This window comes from Carassius gibelio, chromosome A17 (assembly GCF_023724105.1).
Source record: "Carassius gibelio isolate Cgi1373 ecotype wild population from Czech Republic chromosome A17, carGib1.2-hapl.c, whole genome shotgun sequence".
NCBI classification, from domain to species: domain Eukaryota; kingdom Metazoa; phylum Chordata; class Actinopteri; order Cypriniformes; family Cyprinidae; genus Carassius; species Carassius gibelio.
The window spans coordinates 24,879,944-24,901,580 of NC_068387.1; the positions used below are offsets into that span (position 1 = coordinate 24,879,944).

Genomic DNA, 21,637 nt, shown 5'->3' on the forward strand with positions numbered 1-21,637 from the left:
GTTCACAGTGTGTGTGTGCATTTTAGATGGGTTAAATGCAGAGCATGAATTCTGAGTATGGGTCACCATACTTGGCTGTATGATACATCACTTTCACTTTAATTGGGAGAAAAATATCACAAATATAGTAAAATGTTGAAAACCAGCTCCTGAGGACATTAATTCTAAAAAAAAATATCACAAATATTGTAAAATGTTGAAAACCAGCTCCTGAGGAAATTAATTCGGAATGAATTATCACAAATTTAGTAAAATGTTGAAAAACCAGCTTCTGATGACATTAATTGGGAAAAAATATCACAAATATAGTAAAATTTTGAAAACCAACATCTGAGGACATTCATAGAGAAAGAAATATCACAAATATAGTAAAATGTTGAAAACCAGGTTTTGAGGACATTAATTAGAAAAAATATCACAAATTTATTAAATTGTTGAAAAACAACGTTTTAGGACATTCGTGGAGAAAAATATTCTTACAACTATAGCTAAATGTTGAAAATCAAATCTTGAGGACATTCATAAGGAAAAAGTATCATCGCAAATATAGTAAAATGTTGAAAAATAACTTTTGAGGAGATTAATTCAGAAAAAAATCACAAATATAGTAAAATGTTGAAAAATAACTTTTGAGGGCATTAATTCAGAAAAAAATCACAAATATAGTAAAATGTCGAAAAATAACTTTTGAGGACATTAATTCAGAAAAAAAATCACAAATATAGTAAAATGTTGAAAAATAACTTTTGAGGACATTAATTCAGAAAAAAATCACAAATATAGTAAAATGTTGAAAACCAACTTCTGAGGAAATTCATAGGGAAAATAATCATCACAAATATGGTAAAATGTTGAAAAATTACTTTTGAGGACATTAATTCAGAAAAAAATCACAAATATAGTAAAATGTTCAAAAATAACTTTTGGGGACTTTAATTGAGAAAAAAATCACAAATATAGTAAAATGTTGAAAACCAACTCTTGAGGACATTCATAAGGAAGGAGGACCTCACAAATAGAGCTTGTAGCGTAATTTCTGTGATCTCTGTGTGTGTGTGTGTGTGCAGCAGCAGCTGCTCTGATGAAGTGGTGTGAAGTTTGAGGAAGTCAGTGACACGCGTGGGGTGTGTCCAAAACACTCACGTCAGGTCTTCAGCTCTCTCTCTTTCAGTTTGGATTCGTTTGAATTAAACAATCACCGGACGAGAGACAGTGAGAGTGAGAGAAAGCTGCACTGAACATCAGCTCATGCTCAGGTCTGTGACACATTTACATTTTCTTAATTCAGAAAGAGATTCTGACCATTTCAAACCATGAAGACACAGAGTAACATTAAAAAGGAAGTTCAGTAGATGCTGATGTGTTGCAAATATCATTAGATGTTTCCATTTTTCAATTAACTTTATTTTATTTGTTGTGTGGGCAAAAAGAAACAAAAATATGAGGCATGTCTGATCAAGAGATGATCATTTGTATGGATTTTGTGGGATGATCGTTGTTATCATGATTAATCAAAATTCTGATGCATTAAAAATATGGTAACAATATTTTGCCATTTGACTACCGTTTTAGTAGTTTAATAGTAAAGCAATGCTCAGGATTAAAACAGTGCATTTCATTTAAAAATAAACTTTCAGTAACTCTTCTATTTGAGGCACTGTACACAACAGTTTATATCATGGCAAAGCTTAAATGCTTAACACCTTTGCAATTTCCAACACTTCAACATCTCTGAATCTGAAACCACATGACAGGAAGCCAAAGTTGTGGTAGAAGGTTTTGATGAGTTTAGGAGACTTAAAGTTAAGATAGTTGATAATGTAAAAATCAAACATTTTCTAGTAGAAGTCCCTCAGTGGAGCTTAACCAAGCAACATTTCACTTCCTATTTTCTTTGGTATAGTGAAAAAGCGATTGCTTGTGCTTGACAACACTTTTGTGAATTTCATCAATATTTTAGCCTGTCAGGTTGTCTGTCCTGTGACGCAGAGATCATATGGTAACGCAGGAATAAACTGGTTCACTCGTCAGAGATGGAGCAGGAACAGGTAGGATGTTGCATTAGTCTCTCGTGTTCTGACATGTTGAAATCTAATGTGTTTGGTCATGAACATCATGTACTTTTACTACTGCGCTTTGTAATAGCATTTAAATGTAAAAGAATGCTATTTTAGAATAAAACTAAATTTAAGCTGTTCTCAAAACAGTTATGCTCAAAATATAATTCTAATAATTTTGTAAAAATTATTAAATGTTTTAATGGTCATCAGGCTTGAATAATAATAATAATAAGTTGATGCAGATTGTTATTATTATTATTAATATTATGTATATAATATTATTAATGTTTTTGAAACAAACTTGCCGTCAGAGTAGTTCTAGGGTTTATACAGTTCTAATAATTATTAATTTAATATAATTATAATTTAATTAAAATTTAAAATGGTCATCACATAATAATACTAGTAGTAATAATATAAGTAATAATAGTCTTCAATAAAACTACATTTAAGCAGATTTTAAGACAGTTAAGCTTAGTGTCAGATTTTTGGATTTATATAATTTTATGTTATCTTCTGATGAGCATTAACAATTTTTTTTTGTTTTTAATCATTTTTTATTTTTTTTTTATGTTCCCAGATTCTGTTCTTTGACTGTGATTATCATATATCAGGACATGAAGCTTAGAATAAAAAGATTCATCTCTTAAAATCACAATTTGTCATGTTCTCATAGTTAATGTATTGAGTCACTTGTTAATTTCCTTTGGCTCCTGCCTGGACTTGAATGGATTAATTCTCCTCCGTCTCATCACACAGCTGATAGTCAGTTGAGGAGATCCATCTCATGACAGCCTATGTAGAGATGTCGGGTGACACCAGTACGTTGTCATGGAAACCGCCTCCCCCCGGTCCACCACAGGTGTCTGCCGAGAATCAATGCAGGGGGACGGTGAAAATCCTCAAAGTGTGCTTCATAAGCAACAGCGCCAACCTGGGCAAGAACTTTAAACTGGTCAAATGTGAAAGTTCCTGGAATATCAGGGTGAGAAGATTAACATCCTTTTTTACACTTCGATCATGAATGCAATATGACACTCATGTTATCATGCCCATCATAATAGCTTCCTGTTTTTATATGGATCATGTTGAGCATTGCAATTTTTTGCATGATTATTTTTCATTTACTTCCTGATGAATGTTAAATCTAAACATTCTAAATGTCTAAATGTCATAATGCAAAAAAAAAAAAAAAAAATCTTTCATTAGTATTAAATTCCGTTCATGACAATTATAAATAAAATGAAAATAATGCAAAAAAGATCCAAAAATATAGGCTTAAACATATATTTTCATCTTTCTTTCTTTTTGGCGGGTGAAATAAATCCACAAATGTTTAAATGTTTGATATCTGAATGATGTTTTGATTGTCCAGAGAATTACTCAGTCCATCCTGGACAGCGGGCGACTCGGTCCTAACATCAAGTTCTCAGAATGCTACGGTCTGCTGCTCAAACACCTCAAATCAGACGAGGTTCACTGGCTGCACCCCAACCTCACCGTAGCAGAGGTGGAGCAGAAATATGAACAGCAGCACGTCGAGGCGGAGTGGAGGTGCGTGTGTGTGTGTGTGTGTGTGTGTGTGTGTGTGTGTCATATGGCAAAAAAAGAAAAGAAAAAAGATTTATTTATCTTCAGCATCATTCCTCCAGTCTTCTAAGTTTAATAATACATTTTGCATTTACCCCAAATTTATTTTAACACTGGTAATGCATTTTCTTGCCACTTCAAGTACATTTTGTAATATATTTAGGCTTTAATAAAATATATTTAGGTATAAATAAAATAATTTACCAAAAATGAAAATTCTCTTATCATTTACTTACACTCAAGTTTTTGCAAACCTGTATGAATTTCTTTCATTTTTTGGGCTCAGAAGATGATATTAGCAAAACCGATATGACAAAATATATCTTCTAGGCAAACTATATCTCAGATTTTATATTTTCAAAATGAAAACGTTTGGTAAATAAACAGTTGATGGTAGCCATTGACTTCCACAGTATGAAACCATCATTGGTTACCAAACAGTTTCATTTTGAAAACATCATATTTGAGATATAGTTTGCTTTGAATAAATATGAAATCATATATGATTGTGGGTTTTGCTAACCATAGTGAGGATGAGATTTCTCTAACCTCTCTTACACACATATATATATGGAAGTCAGTTTTTGTATATGCTCTTAATCCTGTTTTTGTTCTGCCGTCATGATCAGATATGACTTGAGGATCCGTTACATTCCTCCTGATTTCTTGGAGAAGTTAAAGGATGACAAAACTACAATGCTCTACTTCTACCAGCAGGTCAGTACCTGTCACATGGGGAGTGTTTCTTCACAGTTACCGCTCCATATCCTGAGAAAGCACGCAGAATAGTGAAGGAAACATGAGTCACAGGACTTATGAGTGTTTGATGTAGCGCTGAAGTGGTGGTGGTTTGCACATCTAAAAAGGCTAATGAAGGTGTGTCATTGCTGCCGTTATGCAGGTTCGAAGTGACTACATGCAGCACAGTGCGAGGAGAGTTAGTGACGGGATGGCGCTGCAGCTGGGCTGTCTGGAGATCAGGTGTGTTTATACAGATGAAAATTCATAATAATGATAACAATAGCATTTATTAATGTAAATGTACTCCATCTCAGGCCATACAAGATGTAGATGAGTTTGTTTATTCATCAGATTTGGAGAAATGTAGCATTATATGACTTGCTCACCAATGGGACCTCTACGGTGAATGGGTGCCGTCAGAATGAGAGTCCAAACAGATGATAGAAACATCACAATAATCAACAATGAGTAGCTTTAGGCTACACAAGATCTTAACTGTTGGACTGGAGTGGTATGGATTACTTGTGGTGTTTTTATCAGCTGTTTGGACTCTCATTCTGACGGCACCCATTCACTGCAGAGCATCCATTGGTGAACAAGTCATATAATGTTACATTTCTCTAAATCTGATGAAGAAACAAACTCATCTACATCTTGGATGACATGAGGATGAGAACATGTTCAGCAAATATTTATTTTTGGGTGGACTGTTCCTTTAAATGGGAAACCTACTTTATAATATTATTAAATAAAAGATGATAAAATAGGTAGTACACATAAAATGCATAACAAAAGATGTCAATTTAAAACCAAGTTATCATAAAAGACAACATAACATGCATGTACATAATGCAAAGAATGCTTCAAAAATTATTATTATTTTTCTATTCTAACAGGAGGTTTTATAAAGACATGAATGCCAACGGCCTGGAGAAAAAATCTAACTTTGAGCTGCTGGAGTAAGTAGTTTGTATTATGCTTTAGATAGTTTTACCCCAAGATTATGCACAACGCATTGATGGCATTTCTGCTCCTTTCAGGAAAGAAGTTGGTCTGGATTTGTTCTTTCCTCAAGAATTAATCGACAGTATGAAGGTGAAAACAGTTTCTTGACTTCTATGAGAATAAGGCAGCAAATAGATAATAAAAGCATTTGTGATTTATGATTAATAATAGTGAAATCACAGGTGTAAAGAGTACCTAAAAACCATTCTTTGATATAAAAGTACAGCCAAAAAGATACTAAAGTACAGTTACTAATTACATTTACTCAAATACTTTACACCAGTGGATGAAATATTGTTCATATGTGTCTGGTGTGAAACAGCCGAAGCAGCTGAGGAAACTGATCCAGCAAACGTTCCTGCAGTTTGCGTTGCTGAAGGAGGAGCAGTGCATCATCAAGTTCTTTGAGACATTATCTGTCTTTTCCAGTTTTGATGAAGAGGTTTTTCCGTGTGAGCTGGTGGTAAGTTGCCCATAATTATTATTATTTTTTAAATTTATTTTATGTTAAAGGAATAGTTCATCCAGAAATAAAAATTAGCTGAAAATGTACTTACACTCAGGTCATCTAAAATGTAGATGAGTTTGTTTCTTCACTTGCTTATCAGTGGATCCTCTGCAGTGAATGGGTGCCGTCAGAATGAGAGTCCAAACAGCTGATGAAAACAACACAATAATCCACACCACTCCAGTCCATCAGTTACTGTCTTGTGAAGCCAAATGCTGCGTGTTTGTAAAAAAAATAAATAAATAATTATAATACATAAAACTGCTTTCTCCAGTGAAGAAGTTGTCTCACCTGGATCTGGAGAGAAATATGCACATTTCAAGTACCATTTACTGTACAATTCAAAATGCCTTAATGATGGATTTGTTTCTTACAAACATGCAGCTTTTTGCTTTACAAGACATTAACTGGCGGACTGGAGCATGTAGACTGCTTGTGGATTATTGTGATGTTTTTATCAGCTGTTTGGACTTTCATTCTGACGGCACCCATGCATTTTCTATTATGAGTGAACTATTCCCTCTGAAGTGGTGTGAGAACTAGTTGTGAGTGGATGGTTAAATTCAGTGGCCCCAGAATGTCTTTGGACACTGTGGGCATGTATACAAATGTGTGAACTTCATTGCAATAGATAACAGTTTTGAAACAAATCTCATTAGCAATTAAATCCTGCAAAAACTTCACTTTTGCAATGACTTTGAAGTCAGCTCAGTACTTTTCTTCTTCATTTTCAGTACTATGTCTGTTTATTTTCCATTATCTAAAACGTAATAAACGTCTTTTACAAAGTGTTTTATATTTAATTTGTGCATGTATTATCTTTCTGCGGCATAGATAGTATGTTGCTTTGCTATTTTGTTATCTAGTGCAGGGCACTGATATGAATGTGGTTTAAGTGTATACTACAGATATTCACCAAGCAACAGATGTGTTTTAAAATCTGCAGTAGTTGCACAGTGTAACTGAGTAACCGTTCTTCTGTAGCAAGGATGGAGTGTATCTGTTGATATGGTCATTGGGCCCAAAGGTATTCGACAACGTACCGACAAAAACTCTGTGGTAAGAAGAACATCCCCTCTCTCATGTTTCTCCCACCACTTGACCTGTTCACTGGAAACGCAGCACTCACATTAAAGTGACAATAACCACTTTTTTTTTATCAGTTAACCACAATGGAAAATGTTTTTCATCTACCAACGTAGTCATTGTTGAGAAATAGAGTGCTGCAAACACACATTTATCAGACGTTTTTGTATTAATATCTGGTTTTGATCATGCATCAGTCTTATTTTAGTGTCATTGAGATTGAATACTAATACTATTGAGATACATTGTTTTTTATTAATGTTTTAAATTAGCTTGTATTTTGATATCTTATATTTTAATTTTAATTAAAGTTTTAGTTTTATTTTTTTGTTTGTGTGTGGTTGTGCATTGTGCACGTTTTTTTAATGCAAACGTGTATGTTTCTTTGATATGTCCTTATTAGCCGGTCTCTCTAGCCACATTTGCACAAATTCGAAGTATTAAATGCATGCCTCAGAATGACGGAAAGACGCTGCTACATATAGATATAGAAGGAGCTAAACAGGTAAATGCATCTACACGTATCTTCTTGAAATGAATGCTTGACTACTGTATAACAACAGTTTACCTTTTCTTTTGAAGAGTTTAATTATGCATATTAAAAGATCTGATCTCTCTCTTGTCATTTTCAGCCTTTGTCTATCAGCACAGCCTCTGTGGCCATCGCAGAGAACATGATGGATTTAATTGATGGCTACTATCGTTTGGAGCATGGAAATGAGGCGACTTTAATAGTACGGCCCAAAGGTTTGTGGGTTTCATTATTTTGTATTACCAGGTCATGAAACCAACATCATCATGCATCTAATTAGTATTCTCTAATAAAAACAATTGAAGCAGTCCGTCTGCTTAAACTATTTCTGACCTGCATAATAAGTGTGTGACCCTTAACAGTGTAGAAACACAAAACGTAGTGTGCACCGTGTTTTCCACCTTATGAATAACACTACCAATTATGTTTACCAGACAGAGAAGCTAGAAACTCTCTACCTCCTTTACCTAACAGGTGAGCAGGTTTTTTGCTTTTTCTGTACTTTGTTCTTTTATACACTGTATGTACTTGTGAATATATACACACAGTTTTATATATTAAAACTCATACACTGCCATCAGAAGTTTTGTAATGATTCAAAAATGTTTTTTGTTTTAAAGAACCTCAACACATTAGCATTTATTTGATTATTTTTTTTAGTATTGTTAAATGTTATTTAGTGTAAGATAATTGTTTTCTGTTTTTTAACATATATTCAAATGTAATTTATTCATGTGATGCAGCACTGAATTTAATGTATAGAATTAATACATTTTAGTGCTGTCAAATGATTAATTGCGATTAATCGCATCCAAAATAGATGTTTTTGTTTACATAATGTATGTATGTGAACTGTTTATATTTTGTAATGGTGCTGACGAGTCGTGCTGATCCATGTGTGAGCTCTTATTAAACAGAGACGTGGTCATAACAGGCATGGGTCAAACACTGGCAAACAGGTATATAGAGGGCAAGACACAAGAATAATCCTAGGGCAAGTGTGGGTCTTTGATGAGCTAACAATATCCAGAGGGTTAGACAAGAGGGGTAATCCAGTAACCAGAGCAAACAAGTCAAAACACAAGAAAGACGGCAGGGCCAGGAAAAGACTATACTATGATAACTATAAACTGAAACAAGACTATGAAAGCTATAAACTGAAAAAAGACTATGAAAAAATATAAACTGAAACGAAACCGAACTGTGAAAACAAACATGGAATGGCTTGATATTGCAGCAATCCCTAGGAGAGGGATATATGCAGAACAATACTCGGCAGTGTGCGAAATAAAGTCCAAAGCTTATAAAGTGTGTATGATGATTGTTCTGTGTGTGTGTGTGATTGGTGGCAGCTGTGTTTGATCGTTATCAGATGAATGTGATTGGTGCAATAGAGCATGGGAAATGTAGTCCAACGTCTTCTGTGTTATGTGAGAGTCTGTGTTGTGGATGATGACCTCTTGTGGTGAATAAACGGAAGTTCAGTGACCGGATCATGACATATTTATTATGTATTTATAAATACACACACATACAATATATTTTGAAAATATTTGTATGTATATACTAGGGGTGGCATGGTTCACTGAAAAAAACCCTGAAACATTCAGTTCTCCACACATGTTTTTTTTATTTATTAAAAAGTATAGATTTTTTATAAACATAGCACATACCGAACTGTACAAAATCCGTGACTCTAAAACCGTGAAACAAACCAAACCATGAAAAAGTTGAAGTGTAGTATATACATTTATATATTTATATTTTGTATTACATAAAAATATATTTAATATATACAACATAATTTTCTTAAATATATGTTTGTATTTATATATACATAATAATTATATGCACAGTATACACACATATATTGTGTAAATGAAAACTTTAATTTTGGATGCGATTAACTGCAAATCGTTTGACAGCTTTGATAAATATATTATATGAGTATAACTTAATAAATTTATAATTATTAGATTTATATATGATTATTGAAATGGTTCTGTCTTACTGACCTTTTCTAATCTTATATTGCAAAGCAGTATGCAACACACCAGATCTGAAAGGGGAAGCAGAAGTACGTAAAGCTAAATATATAGCATATATAATATACACCATTTAATAAAAGATAGATTATTCGATATATAATTTGTATCTTTTCATTATATTAATTGTTCTCAGGTTCAGATATTTATGCAGAGATACCAGAGGAAGCACCAGTTCCAAGTAAGAACCAAATAATATTTAAAAGGGATAGATTAATTGTAATTTCTTTATTTATTAGACATTTTGACCTCAATCCCTTGTTTTCCAGCATGTAAATTCAGCATCTCACGAAACGACATTGTCCTCGGCCGGATTCTGGGTGAAGGTTTCTTTGGTGAGGTGCATGATGGGATATATAAAAGCAAGGTTAGTGCATATGTAACACACCTACAGTTCCAAATATTCAGCGAAACGGATCACAAGGATTTAGAAGAAATCACTGGAAACATATTCAAGTTCAGCTTTTAGGATAGAAAGCTCATGAATCTCGTGTCTTTATCCAGAAGGGCGAGCGAGTGAATGTGGCTGTAAAGACATGCAAGGACTGCTCAGCTGATGTGAAGGAGAAGTTCATGAGTGAAGCTAGTAAGATGATTCATCTTCCCTCTGTAGATTCAGATAGATGCCTGAATAGACTGATAAAAGTCATTGTTTTCATGCAGTGATCATGAAGAATCTGGACCATCCGCACATCGTGAGGCTCATTGGAATTATTGAAGAGGATCCCGTGTGGATTGTCATGGAGCTTTACCAGCATGGAGAGGTGCGATTTATTATTATTATTTTTTAAGATGTAGATGAGTTTGATTTCTTCATGGGAACAGATTTGTTGAAACATGAAAATAAAATTTAAATGGGTGCCGTCAGATCATCACAATAATTCACATCATTCCATTGTTGTGAAGCCAAAAGCTGCATGTTAATGCATTTTAACTTTAAACCTTCACTTCTGACCAAACTATATAATCTATAATATCACTTCTTTCAGTGAAAAGGTCCATCTCTTGTTGTCCCCTCACATCAAAATCCACCAACATATTTGTTTTGAACACAAACAGTGTTTGATCAATACATATTTCTCTACTGATTCAGATGAGATCACTTTATCTCTGGAGAAAACAGGGTTATGGATTGAGGACTCATTTTAGACAGAAGCAACAGTTTGAAATTAAAAAAATATATAAATGATGGATTTGTTTCTTACAAACATGCAGCTTTTGGCTTCACCAGATGTTAACTGATGGACTGGAGTGGTTACTTGTGGATTATTGTGATGTTTTTATCAGCTGTTTGGACTCTAATTCTGACGGCACCCATGCACTGCAAAGGATCGATTGGTCAGCAAATGATGGAATGCTACATTTCTCCAAATCTGTTCCAATGAGGAAACAAACTCATCTACATCTTAATTTTTTGGTTGAACTATTCCTTTTAACAATCACGTTTGCCTATGTCACAACAAGGATTAAATCTGACTCATATTAGTACATTATGCAATATTGTTAATCAGACTTTATTATCATCCTGGTTTCTCTGTGTTTCTTCAGCTAGGAATTTACCTGACGGAGAACAAGCACAAATTAAGCACTCTCATGAAGATCCTGTACTGTCTTCAGATCAGTAAAGCTCTTGCTTACCTAGAGGGTGTTAACATGGTGCACAGGTACATCTTCTGAGCAGATTCAGGGTGTCTTTGTTTAAATAGTTCATGTAGTTATTGTGAATAATCATTACCTATATGGTTTAAAATTTTGGGCATTGGGTCTTGCTTGGTTAAGGCTTTAAAGTGTGAAGAAACTTTAAGGCTGCTTATAAACATCTCTTCCTCTTGATTTTTCACTTTACTAACTTTGTTAGCTAGAATGCACTGTTTACTGCTCACTTTGCTTGTTACGTGTTTTTTCATCAGGGACATCGCTGTGAGAAACGTGCTGGTTGCCAAACCAGACTGTGTGAAGCTGGGAGATTTCGGCTTGTCCCGATACATAGAAGAGGAGGAGTATTACAAAGGCAAGACTAAAGCTGACTAGTCTGTTTAAACTTATCATGCAGTTTGAGTCTAATATTTCCCTCGTTTCTCATGCCTAATGCTGTCACATGACACTGTTTGTTTTCTCTCTGAAGCCTCTGTGAGTCGATTACCTATCAAATGGATGGCGCCGGAGTCCATCAATTTCAGACGCTTTACCTCGGCGAGTGATGTCTGGATGTTCGGTTAGTGACTTTGAAGCGTGACGTGGTGAGATTAATGCGTTTAAACATGCATGATGTGTTATGTCACTTCTACCAAGCGCAATGCTGTCTTTTCAAAGCTGAATCGCTGTTTTGACCACATTAGGCAAAAGATCAGTTCAATCGTGAGGATTTTTCAAGCTGTCATCATAGTGTGAATTCCTATCTCCTGTTGTCAGTCTAGTTGATTCAGTGCCGATTCCTGTGAAGAACCATATCTTTCACAATGCCTTGCATCTTGAAGTTTTGCAATGAATGTCCAAAGCAGTTCAGAAGAGTCATTTCTGGTTCCTGATTGTTGGTGGTTTCCTGTGCTTCTGTTTTCAGCTGTGTGCATGTGGGAGATCATGAGTGGAGGTCAGCAGCCGTTCTTCTGGCTGGAGAACAAGGATGTGATAAACCAGCTGGAGCAGGGGGTCCGTCTGCCCAAACCTGAGCAGTGCCCGCCGACCCTCTACTCCCTCATGACCCGCTGCTGGGCCTACAGCCCCCGCGAGAGACCCAGCTTTGCAGAGCTTGTGTGCAAGCTGAAGTACGTTACCCGAAGTATCAGTTTGAACTCTTAAAGCAGTCATATGAATGCATTTCAGAGCTAAAAAACAGAGTGCTAAACCCAAACCAAAATAGAGAATTTATTAAAACTAAGCAATTAAAGCTTCTTCTGTATTTACACAAATTACCAACATGTACACATCAGCGGTGCCTATTTGCTCATCAGGAACTCATCATTAAAAAAACAAATTATGATACTGTAAGTAGGGGAAAAAAATATTATTAAGAAATGATAAATTTAAAATAAACATAAAAATATATATATATATATAAGCAATACAAATGTAAATTCTACAAAAAAAAATGTATGTATATATATATATATATATATATATATATATATATATATATATATATATATATATATATATATATATATATATATATTCAAATTAAATGAAATTAAATATAAATAATACAAATTATAAGGAATATAAACATGGAAATAATAATAATACAAACTGACTGCCTGACTAAAAAAATCAAAATGTAAAATTAATATAAATAAATATTAAAAATGTAAAAAAAAGTTTAAACAAATTAAGATAATTATAATAAAATAATTATTAAAATAATAAAAATGTAAATGATAGAAAAAGTAAATAAACATGCATTATAGTAATAATAATAATAATAAACAGGCTAAAACTGTTAGTGGACATTGTGGGAAAAATTTATATTTAAAAGAAATAAAAATATACAAAATAAAAATAAGAATAATTTTAAAATTTTTAAACAAATCATAAAAACAACAAAATCTGTTTCTGTTTGCTCCCCACAGTGATGTTCATAATATGGAGAAGGAAGTGGAGTCGGAGGAGCAAAGAGGCAGATCTCGCTCCAGAAGTATAACCCCGTTTACTGATGCTCCACCGAAGGTGTCTGTCTTTTCTCTCTCTTTTTCTTGTACTGCTTTTCTCGTACTATTTATAATTCTCGCTCTTTCTGTTCATCTTTATTTTTCTTTTGTCAAAGCCATCAAGAACGATGCAATCAGGTTTCAGCACTCTGAATCCATGTCTACATATCCAGGTAATTTTCCTCCTATTAAGTCTGTAATTGCTTTAATTGCATAAAATGCAGCCTGATAATATGATCTCAAACCTTTCTCATCAAATTCTCCCAAGAATATACAATCTGAGCTGCTGTTCACTTTCATCTCATAGCCTTATTTATGTCTATTTCTGATTCACCAAAGAATATTAAGAGAAACTTGATGACAAAGTTGATGGTGAAATGAAACTTCAGTTATGTCTCCTGTGCAATGAAAGAAAAGCTATATATTTTACTCAGTTGGTGATGCATTAAAAATTGGTAGACCATCACTATACACTATGATGCAGCTTTATGTTGGTCAGGTCTATCTAGGTCAAGTCACACCATTTCCAACAGCTGTGGTTTCGGCCTGCTTTTCTGCATTTGTGCTCAGAACCGCCATGTTGTGCATAATTATTGTGTGAATGTGTGTTAGCATGTGGTTTAGTTGTGCTTCTCTGTTCGTGTTCTTGCTTGTACACCCAACTTTCCAGCTTCCTGAGTCTCTTCGCTTTAGTTCGTCAGTCCTTGTGTCCGGCTGCACGCTGACCCTGCCACCGTCCCCTCGCCGTGGCAGTATGGGGGTAAGAGCGCCACCTTCCTGCAGTACTGCGAACAAACATTCTCCTGTGTGTTTAAAGGAGTAGTTCACCAAAACATTTCAATTTGCTCACAGTTGACTCACCCTCATTTACATTTTGGATGCTTTGACGGTGTTTCTTCATCAAATTTGAAGAAATGTAGCATTGCATCACTTGCTCACCAGTGGATCCTCTGCAGTGAATGGGTGCCGTCAGAATGAGAGCTGATAAAACATCACAATAATCCACAAGTAATCCACACCACTCCAGTCCGACACTTAACAACTTGTGAAGTGAAAAGATGCATGTTTGTAAGAACCAAATCCACCATTAAGGCGTTTATCCTTAAACCATCACTTATGGTCAAAATTTGAGTACACACTCTATAATAACTCTTCCTCCAGTAAAAAAAAAGTCCATCTCCTGTTGTCTCTCACATCCAAATCCACTCGCATATTTTTTTTTAGAGCTGTTTTGGCTTGTAAATGGTGCTTGATCTGTGCAGATTTCTCTCCTGATTCAGACCAGATGACTTTTTCACTGGAGAAAGCAATATTATGGACTCATAGTTTAGCCAGAAATAGTGGTTTGAAGTTAGAAATATCGTAATGATGGATGATTACAAACAGTTTTTTACTTCACAAGACATTAACTGATGGACTGGAGTGCTGTGGATTATTGTGATGTCTTTATCAGCTGTTTGGCCTCTCATTCTGACGGCACCCATTCACTGCAGAGCATCCACCACTGAGCAAGTGATGCAATCTCCAAATCTGTTATGATGAGCGGAAAAAATCACCTATATCTTGGATGGGTGAGGGTGAGTAAATTTTCAGCAAATGTTCATTTTTTGGTGAACTATTGCTTGAACTAATTCTTTAGAATAACAATGAAGCACGCATTGAAAGCACAGACAATACCAATATCAAAGTGCCATTTGTTAACATCACAGCAGCCTGACAAAACAGCTCTCGACAGCTTGTGCCATAGACCTAAAAAAAAACAAAACAACTTTTCGCAATGAATGCATGTCAGCCACTTACTTTGCAACCTTTTTATGGCTGAGAAAGAAAATTATTAATATACATGAAGCATGATTTGCTTCCTGCTATAATTAAGGATATTCTAATTCACTACATATGCATTTCTTTTTATGCATTCCAAGGTATATCAGTTACTGTACATTCCCTGGGAATCGAACCTTGACGCTGCTGGTGCTTTGAGCTACAGGTTGTTGACAAAATTTGGTGTAGTGCAAAACAGTGGCATTTTAGTATTATGGGTGGGTTAATGTAATGTGGGATGCCAACGCTTCAGTGCATTTATCTCTTCTTTTACAACATTAAAGTGAACACCAGTGGTGTTGAATTTAAGCAGAGGTGTCAAGTTATTGAACTAATTTGACTTTCTGGAAATGATGTCATAAATTTGTCTATATTAAAATCATCAACAGGGAAGTTCCTTTTGTGACGTTCACTCAAAGATCAGTCACAGGATTTAGACAAAAGCAATGTAAAGGACATTGTTCTAAATGTTTTAAATTGTTATCAAATTATATTTGTGGTGTATTTGTGCATCAAATGTTGTAATCATATTCATAAAGTGCTATTTTGATCCAATCTTTGTCATCCCTCTTTAGAAAAGGAGGTTTCAAAAGTGGGACAGCATGCTTTGACTAATATGGGACAGTCAATAGACTGCTATTCAATTGATAAAATGTGCATTAAATGCCATGCATGAAATTTTAATGCAGGATTTTTTGTTTTAGTAATTTTGTTATTCGTATTAAATATTTCCATTAAGCTGTAATTTATATTAATCTTAGTCATTTTACTACTTAGTGCATTGATAACAATACAAGCTTTTGGCCCGGTTTATTTTTTAAAGACTGTCAGGTGTAAATGCATTTATTTTGAGAGTACTACCAGCATATTTATGGTCGTAATGATGACAAACATGAAATAAAAAACTTGCACAACTCCTGTTTAATTCATGAGGTCATATTATTTTCTGGCATGAAATATTCTTGTGTGTGTTTGTGAAGGACCGAGGGTTCCCGGAGCCCAACAGTAAGGAGGACGCTCAGCGGCTGTGGGAAATGGAGAGGCAGTGTGTGCAGGACACTTTAAGGAGACAGAAACAGGAAATGATGGAGGACAACAAGTGGCTGGAGAAAGAAGAGAAGCTTCTGGTTAGTCATCAGCAGCGTTCGTCTCTCGTCAGAGCTGTTTAGGAGCATGTAATCATCTCCAGGAACATTACTATGAGTTCAGAGAAACTATTCAAATGTGTTTGCTCAGCAGAGTGGAGCTTAAAAAGACTAAGATTAAAGTTATTATCAAGTGCAAGTTTATCTTATTTACAGTACAGGCTTCTGTTATTCAGAAGAAGACAATATTAGCCTTTCTAATCTTTCATCTAAAAGTAAAGACTTACTCCTTCCTCTCTGTTTTAAATGATCTTGTTTCTCTTTACATTATGAAACTAAACTTAGTTTCATCTTTCCGTGTTGACTTCATACTCACCTTCATGTTGCTCTGTTTCTCTTTCAGGATCCATTTGCCAATGACGACACCAAGGCTAAAGTGGTAAAATACTCCTATACCTGTATATAAAATATTAAATAATCTAATTTTTATATGTTTGTTCCATCGTGACTTTCATCTTCCATTGTTATGGACTAATATTAAACAACATTAACATCCCTTTTCTTTATTTTAGATGTCAAAAAATGAGACAAGCCAAGGTCAGTTCATTTTAAAACACACAATAAAAAGGAATATTTCACCCAAAAGCATTACATGATTAAAACCTGTATACGGTTATTTGTAGCTTTTCTGAAGTAATAAAAAAAAAATAATAATTTGTTATATACTGAAAAACTTTTTAAAATGATAATTTAATGTGCTTTTGCCTTTTTATATATATATATTTCTAGTTTTATTTTCTCTTTGATTCATATTATACATTTTTATTAATATATATATTTTTTATAACAATGATTTTATACAATATTATGTTTTTATTTTTATTTGTTCATTTGTAGTATTTCACATTAAACTTAATTTATTCAGTTAATTCCCAAGACAAGATTTTCATCTTATATTGACATTTTATTTTATTTCAGTTATGAAGTTATTTCAGTTATTTGTAGTTAATAACAACAGCACTGGCGCTGATGCACCATACTATTCCTTTCCTCTTTCTTATTTCAGTCAGTGATTGCTATCTTGATGATCGCGTCCATATTCCATCCTCTGCTGTGTTTTGACTGTGTTTTGCTCTGTTTCTCTCAGCTCCTTCCCATCCTGCTCCTCCTGAGAAGCCCCCGCGGCTGTCTGCTCAGGTAATTGCAGTTTTAATGTGGTTAGGGACGGGCTGAATGCCAGCAGACTTCTGATCTCTTTTTGAAGCCGCTCAGTAAAGGTGTCTGCCGTTCTTTGGATGTTTCCAGACGAGCAGATGGAGGTTTTACTGGGAGCTCTGTGACTAAAACCTGATGAGCTTTGAGTCTTGTGAGCTCACCTTGATAATGGCTCAGTAGAAGGAGGATGAGATTCCCTCATCACCAATCTTCAGTCTCTGTGAAGCTGAAATGAAACAGTCTCCCGTCTCCGAGCTGCTGCATGCAGTGGCACCAAATGAGAGGAAAAATGGCTTAAATAAAATAGAGAAACTGCTTTTTGACTGACTTTTTTAACATACATAGTTCAGAGTTATTACAATAAAAAAAGTTTTACTTATAATTTCCTTATGAATATAAACATTAACTGAAATAAAGTAAAATACTGAAACTTATTTTATTTCAGCCAGTTGCCAAGGCAAAAGTTCTATAAAATATAAAATATTTTTTATTAATTAAATAAGATGCCACAAGATTAAATAATAATACAAAATAACCTATAAAGAATATTTTATTTCATGTCTGTTATCATTAAGGCTATTAAAATGCTAATAATACTCCTAAAAGTTGAAATTGTCTTCAAATAATTGGAATTATTTCTACATTTACAGCTTATGAAAGGGAGAAATGTAAAAAAAAATTGATATAAAAAATGTGTTCATTGAGATGGCTCAAATAAAATAAAATGTCAATATTAGATGAGAAACTTAAAAAATAAAAATAAAATGAGAAATGTTCTCTTTGCAACTAACTGAAATAACTTGAAACTAAAATGCTACAATTACTAAAACGAATACAAATTTAAGCTTAATAGAAATATTTATTAACAATAAAACACAAAATGAATAAGGCTTTAACTTAATTTAAAATGAAAAATGAAAATATAAAAGTAAAAACTTCTTAAGCTCTGAAATCTGATTTCAGACCACGTTCAGTTTCTGAAAATGTATTGCTCGATGTTAGTATTTTATTCATATTTATGTGCTATTGTAGCTTTGAATTATAGCTTTTGATTTAACTCGAAAAAAAATAAATAAATATATATAATAATAATAAACTCCACAAAATTACTTTTTTACATAACAATGCAATAAAGATTATTATTTCATCTGATAAAATCTATGCATGAACATGCATTGCAATGGTTTACTGCATGCATTAACTCAGACTTGTTCTGGCCATCGTAGCCGGCGCCCACAGCAGAACTGGACCGCACGGATGACATGGTTTATCATAACGTGATGGAGATGGTGAAGGTCGTGGTGCAGCTGAAGAACGACGTCAACACGTTACCAGCCTCAGAGTACGTCACTGTGGTGAAGGTAAGGAGACTTTGAAGCAGTTCGTAATGCTTAATGTTTGGAGGGGTGTTTCTGTGTTCGATGAGGTCATTATTGTCTCATCTGGCAGTCGGTGGGACTGACGTTGCGCAGTCTGATCCGCAGTGTGGATGACATCCTCCCGACTCTACACGAGTCCATCAGAACCGAGGTAAAGCATTTCAAAAACACTGGTTTGAGCTAGAAATTATCAAATCACCATAAAAAGGTCATTTCAACTTTTTGTCTCACAATTCTGTTATAAACTAGAACTAACTAGTCAGAATTGTTAGATACTCACAAGCTGTGAGATGTTAATGAAACAATGCATGTTAAATTTTAGATTTGAATATGCTTTCGCAAAAAAAAAAAAAAAAAAATTACGTTTGTTTATAAAAATAGAAAAGGGTGAATTGTGAGTTTTTATCTAACAATTCTGCCTATTTCATCTATTCCCTGGCAGAAACAGGCTTGACTTTTTTCTCACAGTTGTGAGTTGACATCTCGTAATTCAGACATCTTTCTCAGAATTTCAATAAAAAATAAATCTAATTATAAACAAGATATAAACGTGCAGTTCTAAGAAAAGCAATCTAAATTTCTGAAGTATTTTTAACTATATATTATGGAAGCTTATTTCCAAAATTGTTTTAAAGGTAATTGCAACTTTTTATCGCACAATTCTGACTTATTTTCCCCATGATTCTGATCATTTCTATAAACTCAGAATTAAAAGATATAAAATCTGAATTTGGAGAAAAATAGAAATGTTAGATAAAAAGTCTTACTTTACCTTTTCTATTCTCGCAAGTTGTGAGGTAAATGATAAATGTTAATTGGAAAATTATTATTTTAAGCTGCAGTTGTAAGAAAACAGTTCTATTTTTCTTGCAGTTTTTTTATTGTGTGGCAGAATCAGACTTGACTTTTTAACATGCTGTAATTCTGACAACTGTGAGATAAAAAGTCTGAATTGTGAGATCTAAATTTGCAGTTCTGAGAAAAAAAAAAGATAAAATTGTGAAATACAAAATCATATTAAATCATAACTCCCCGTAAAAGTACAAATTTTGAGATAAAAAGTCACAATTACCTTTTCTAAATTTTATTCCTTGGTAGAAACAAGCTTTACTTTTTTTCTCACAATTGTAATCTCATAATTCTGCTATTTCTTTTGGTCTGAATTGCGAAAAGAGTCTAAAATTGTGAGATTTAAATTCACAATCCTGAGAAAAAATATGTCAAAATTGTGAGATATTAATCCAGAATTGTGAAATATTACCTCACAACAATCTTCTATTATTTAGTTATATTATCCAGTTAACAACTCAACTTTTTTTCTGAGAAATGTTTAATATCTTGTCGTTCTGAGGTTATGTCATACAAATTAAACTCGTAATTACAAGACAAACTCAGAATTGCAAGAAAAAAAAAGTCTGAATTGTTAGATCATTAGTTAACATTTCATAATTCTCAGACAAAATGTCAGAATTGCGAGATAAAAAGTTCCAATTACTTATTTATCTATTTATTTATTTATATCCCATGGCAGAAACGAGCTTTAATGACATTTCTGTACATTAGAAAGTATAAAGTGTTGTTCTGGCTGCTCTCTGGTCTTCAGATTGAAGGAACTCAGAAGTTGCTGAACAAGGATCTGGCCGAGCTGATCAGTAAGATGCGTCTGGCTCAGCAGAACGCCGTCACGTCTCTGAAGGACGAGTGTAAGAAACAGATGCTGGCGGCCGCTCACACGCTGGCCATGGACTCCAAGAACCTGCTGGACGCTGTGGACCAGGCCCGAGTGCGAGCTAACGTGGCCAAACCCACCACACCCTAGATCTGATCCCTGATTGGACGTCAGACAGGCGGTTTCATCCAATGAGAAGGCTGGGGGATGAAATCAGTTGTAAATGACCTTCCTTTATTTATGCTTCTGAGCGGTAATGAAAGCAGTGCTTTCGATGGTGAATGTTGTCAGGTGGATTTTCACAAATGTCTGCTTGTAATTGTTTTCAAAAAGTTAAAGATGTCTGATCTCAGGAAAGTTTGCGGGAGGAAATAAATACAGACTTCTGAAGTTTTATCATGTCAGAGCATTATTATTTAATTCTTTAAACGTTACAAGAATGTTGTATAGAAAATAAATGCAACATCAATATAATTTGTATTTCTATACAGTATGATTACTGTATTTAGTATGATACTGGTTTAGAATCAGAAAAATACTTTGAATCACTTTATGTTTTCAGTAAATTATCAGTCTTGAACATTAAAAATTCTGCTAAAATGTATCGAGTTCACCATCTGAGCACTGAAAAACCATGCCTAATTAATTTGGATTACTAAATAAAATTAGCAATATAATTTATTATATGAACTCACAATTCAGAGGAAAGAAAAATCATAATTGCAAGATATAAACATGTCAACAAAAACTTGTCAGACAAAAAGCTGCCATTACCTTATTATTATTATTACTATTTAATTTTTACATTTATAAACTTTCTTTTTTATATAACTTATTTCTGTATCACAATCAATGAGTATAAATCTTGCAATTCTGATTGTGATTTTGTGAATTGTAAATTCTTTTCAGCATCTCAAATTTAAATCCGTTGTTTTACACAACCATCAGCAGAGGGAGACATGGCTTACATCGGCTTCATTTATCATTTTTTACACAGCTGTGAAATTGAGCTATTAAGCAATAGACTGGCAGATAGATTCAGTTATATTTAATTAAGAAGTCAACCGACTGAGACATTGTTATTTCCTGATCCATTCTTGATTTCATCAGAAAAAGTTCTATCCTAATTGTTCCCTAACATTTTTTCTTTAATTGCTTTTCGTGTTTTTGCAAAACAGTGTTTTAGTTCACTGGGTGAGCAGAATTTCTAGTAGTAAATGTTGCATTAAAAAGTCACTGACCCACGTGGTTCACAGA

General features: G+C 34.0%; 1 protein-coding gene across 5 annotated transcripts; it reads left to right on the forward strand.

The window, feature by feature from the left end:
* The first annotated feature begins 1,051 nt into the window (after nt 1–1,051).
* Nucleotides 1,052–20,781, forward strand: LOC128031808 (protein-tyrosine kinase 2-beta-like). Of its 5 annotated transcripts, none has more exons than XM_052620254.1 (32): nt 1,093–1,256; nt 1,961–2,048; nt 2,820–3,045; nt 3,436–3,614; nt 4,280–4,367; nt 4,552–4,631; nt 5,288–5,350; nt 5,432–5,486; nt 5,719–5,859; nt 6,889–6,963; nt 7,394–7,495; nt 7,623–7,737; nt 7,957–7,996; nt 9,562–9,599; nt 9,704–9,748; nt 9,837–9,934; nt 10,075–10,153; nt 10,231–10,331; nt 11,116–11,231; nt 11,478–11,578; nt 11,693–11,782; nt 12,128–12,332; nt 13,134–13,230; nt 13,328–13,384; nt 13,882–13,971; nt 16,013–16,159; nt 16,521–16,556; nt 16,690–16,714; nt 17,265–17,314; nt 18,559–18,693; nt 18,782–18,862; nt 20,315–20,781. In XM_052620254.1, exons 3-32 carry the CDS (start codon nt 2,848–2,850, stop codon nt 20,528–20,530), a joined length of 2,943 nt encoding a protein of 980 aa, XP_052476214.1. In that variant the 5' UTR covers nt 1,093–1,256; nt 1,961–2,048; nt 2,820–2,847; the 3' UTR covers nt 20,531–20,781. The 5 variants fall into 5 exon arrangements, with proteins under 5 accessions (XP_052476216.1, XP_052476214.1, XP_052476212.1 ...); XM_052620252.1 differs by having other exon boundaries at nt 1,094–1,256; nt 10,072–10,153; XM_052620253.1 differs by having other exon boundaries at nt 1,094–1,256; nt 9,565–9,599; nt 10,072–10,153.
* Nucleotides 20,782–21,637: the final 856 nt, after the last annotated feature.

What these genes read in the sequence shown, in the direction of transcription:
- LOC128031808 (XM_052620252.1), top strand. Translation starts at nt 2,848, where the DNA reads ATGACAGCCTATGTAGAGATGTCGGGTGACACCAGTACGTTGTCATGG. An exon ending in TGCTCTACTTCTACCAGCAG is followed by an intron (nt 4,368 to 4,551) that starts GTCAGTACCTGT and finishes GCCGTTATGCAG; the next exon opens with GTTCGAAGTGACTACATGCA. An exon ending in CTGGGCTGTCTGGAGATCAG is followed by an intron (nt 4,632 to 5,287) that starts GTGTGTTTATAC and finishes CTATTCTAACAG; the next exon opens with GAGGTTTTATAAAGACATGA.